A 3,162-nucleotide genomic window follows, 5' to 3' on the forward strand; every position below is an offset into this window, starting at 1 on the left:
CATATAAAAAAACCCACACATATATATATATATATATATATATATATATACATATATTTTCTGGTGAGTGCGAAACCAGAAAATATAATTTCCAATTTCAAAGAATATTTTATCCCTCTTCAAGAAAGTATGCTAACTGTCTCAATTTCGTTTTTCAAAAGGAACATGAAGTCGAGAAAATGTTCACTCTCAAAGCTGGTCGTATACCGTCTGCTGCCGTCAAGAATATTGTCTTTTTTGTGCGACCAAGGTTGGAATTGATGGACATCATTGCAGAAAATGTTGCAAGGTAAGCCAAAAAAAGCATTCTTTTGGCCAGCACTAAAGTAGACAATAATATAACATAAACAAATATATAAATATATTATGAACTGTTCATAAAATGTGCTGGTTTTCAATTCTCAGACAACGGTTGCTCCCAAAATAACATTCATAACAGAGATTTTGATTGGAGAAAATAAAAAGGTAGCATGTGCGGTGATTGCTGGCAGTAGTCAGTGGCAGTGCTGTGCTGCTGATGATATTACGTTGTAATATTTGCATTGCAGCGAGGATAAACTACAACCCCGAGATGTCCACATTCTGTTTGTGCCTCGCCGGAGTCTGCTGTGTGAACAGCGGCTGAAGGAGAAAGGGGTTCTGAACTCTTTCACTAACATCGATGAATACATTCTGGACCTTATCCCTTACGATGGAGATCTTCTTTCCATGGAGTCTGAGAGTTCCTTTAGAGTAAGACCATGTTTGAATGGCAAGAATAGTATGGGTTTGCATTCATTTTCTGTAGGATTTCTGATTCAGCGTTAGTCAGACCTTGACTAGAAATAGCCACGGATACAAAAGACCCTCTGGTGCTTTATTAATGCATTATTATTAGTAGTAGTAGTAGTGTGTTTTCTGTTGAGTTTCATATTTGATACATTACGTTTTTATGGCTCATGTAGTATGACATAATTTCACAAATTTTATGCAAACTGAGCAAAAAGATGAAATTTGGTGCAGTTGCTGATATTTATATGGCCAAAAAGTAAGATGAAATTCTGATTGCTTGTAATGTAAATCAATGAGATCAGGTGTCATCTCCCAATAGTGTTTTTTTTTTGGGATGATATTTTAAATGCTTAGTTTTATGATCAAAGCTCTGTAGGTTCAGAACATATAAAGCAGTGCAATACAACGATGATTGAGAGATGAACAACTAAACCTTCCTCAAAAGCCTGATATTTGAACATTTTTAGGGCCCTATGAAATCTGTTTAATTTTTTTCCTAAATTCAGTTTTTTTTTTTCCCCAGTTTAAATTTTTGTTTTAATGTTTTAGTGGTTAAATTAAAAAATATGACTCAAAAAGCATGTCTAATTAATTGAAATAATGAAACTTACACAATTTAACAGCAATTTATTAAAAGTTAGAACAAAAAGTACATTTTTAAGGCCCTATGAAATACATTTTATTTATTTTTTTCTCAAATTGTGTTTTATTTTTTTTACCAAATTCTGTGTTTTCCAGTCATTTTCTGGATTCCATTTGAATGGTTTCATTAGATTTTAATAATCGCATCTCTACATTAACTGATTTTATTTTTTAAAAATGTATTACTATTTACTATTATTGATTTATTTTCAGAAATGCTATAGGATAAAGTAATTATTCCTTAAAAAATAATGTTTTAATTATTATTACCATTAGAACTATCGTTACATTAAGTAATATAGCCAGCCGTTTGTTGTAGTTTTTGAAGTGTTTTCTGTTAAAAAGAACATCTCCTTTTAGAGTGGACTTTGAGGTTTGTAACCTTGCAGATCTTTTTTTTTTATGCTCAAAAAGTGATAAAGCATAATAGGACCCCTTTAAATGAATGTTGGTTGTACTGTGTAAATAAATATATACCCCAAAAAAAAGACCAAGTTAAGCTGCAAAAGTGTCTCATTCAATAACATCGAACATTTGTAAAACGTTGTCCTGTTTTTGGCTCTGGGAAAGCAGCTTTTGATTAATCATTAGAAACAACTGGTTATGACCCTGTTTTATATGCAATAAAAAGCTGACATATTATGCATGAGCAGATGCTTTGGGATGTTCACATAACCTTGTTTTCTTTCATGAAGGAATGCTATTTAGAGAATGATCAGACGAGCCTGTATCACGCTGCCAAGGGCCTCATGAATTTGCAAGCACTTTATGGAACAATACCGCAAATCTTTGGCAAAGGCGAGTGTGCAAGAGTGAGTAGAAAAGTGTTTGTGTCAACTCTTTTCATTTATTTCTCTCATTGATTTTTAATTTTAATTGTGTGCATGGTGGCTGTGTCTTTCTCAGCATGTGGCCAACATGATGTTGCGGATGAAGAGAGAGTTTGCAGGGAGTCAAACTCAAATCCTGCCCGTGTTCGATACCCTCCTCCTGTTGGATCGCAACGTGGATTTGCTTACGCCATTAGCCACTCAACTTACCTATGAGGGTCTTATCGATGAGATCTTTGGCATCACTAATGGTAAATGAGTTTCAAATTCGTGCAGACATGAAATACTTCAGAAATATTGAATTTTAAAGCTCTCGTTTTCCCCAGTAGTCTGTCTCGTCATGCATTGGTTGCTTCGACAGGTTACGTGAAGCTACCTCCTGAGAAGTTTGCACAGAAGAAACAGGGAGAAGGTGGGAAGGAGCTCCCCACTGAGCCGAAAAAACTGCAGCTCAACTCAGCCGAGGAGCTTTATGCTGAAATACGGGACAAGAACTTCAATGCTGTTGGAGCGGCTCTCAGCAAGAAAGCCAAGATTATATCAGCTGCGTTTGAGGTCTGTGCTGCTTTTGTGTGTCTGACAACAGCAAGAATACAGTAAAAATGGTAACATTGTGAAATATTACAATTCAAAAGAACTGTTTTCTATGTGAATATATTTTAAAATGCAATTTGTGACTCTGGACCACAAAACCAGTCATAAGGGTCAATTTTTTGAAATTGAGATTTATACATCTGAAAGCTGAATAAATAAGCTTTCCATTGATGTATGGTTTGTTAGGATCGGATAATATTTAAATGGTAACATTGTGAAATATTACAGTTCAAAAGAACTGTTTTCTATGTGAATATATTTTAAAATGCAATTTGTGACTCTGGACCACAAAACCAGTCATAAGGGTCAATGTTTTGAAATTGAG

General features: G+C 34.5%; 1 protein-coding gene across 1 annotated transcript in view; it reads left to right on the top strand.

Annotated features, from left to right (window-relative positions):
• Positions 1 to 3,162, top strand: part of LOC107702975 (vacuolar protein sorting-associated protein 33A-like) — a 12,436-nt gene that overhangs the window by 433 nt on the left and 8,841 nt on the right. The window contains exons 3-7 of the mRNA XM_016505454.1: positions 162 to 289; positions 549 to 732; positions 2,109 to 2,225; positions 2,320 to 2,494; positions 2,605 to 2,798. Coding sequence (XP_016360940.1) covers positions 162 to 289; positions 549 to 732; positions 2,109 to 2,225; positions 2,320 to 2,494; positions 2,605 to 2,798 — 798 coding nt within the window. The remainder of the gene's footprint in view (positions 1 to 161; positions 290 to 548; positions 733 to 2,108; positions 2,226 to 2,319; positions 2,495 to 2,604; positions 2,799 to 3,162) is intronic.

This window comes from Sinocyclocheilus anshuiensis, unplaced genomic scaffold (assembly GCF_001515605.1).
Source record: "Sinocyclocheilus anshuiensis isolate Anshui unplaced genomic scaffold, SAMN03320099.WGS_v1.1 scaffold238, whole genome shotgun sequence".
NCBI lineage: Eukaryota > Metazoa > Chordata > Actinopteri > Cypriniformes > Cyprinidae > Sinocyclocheilus > Sinocyclocheilus anshuiensis.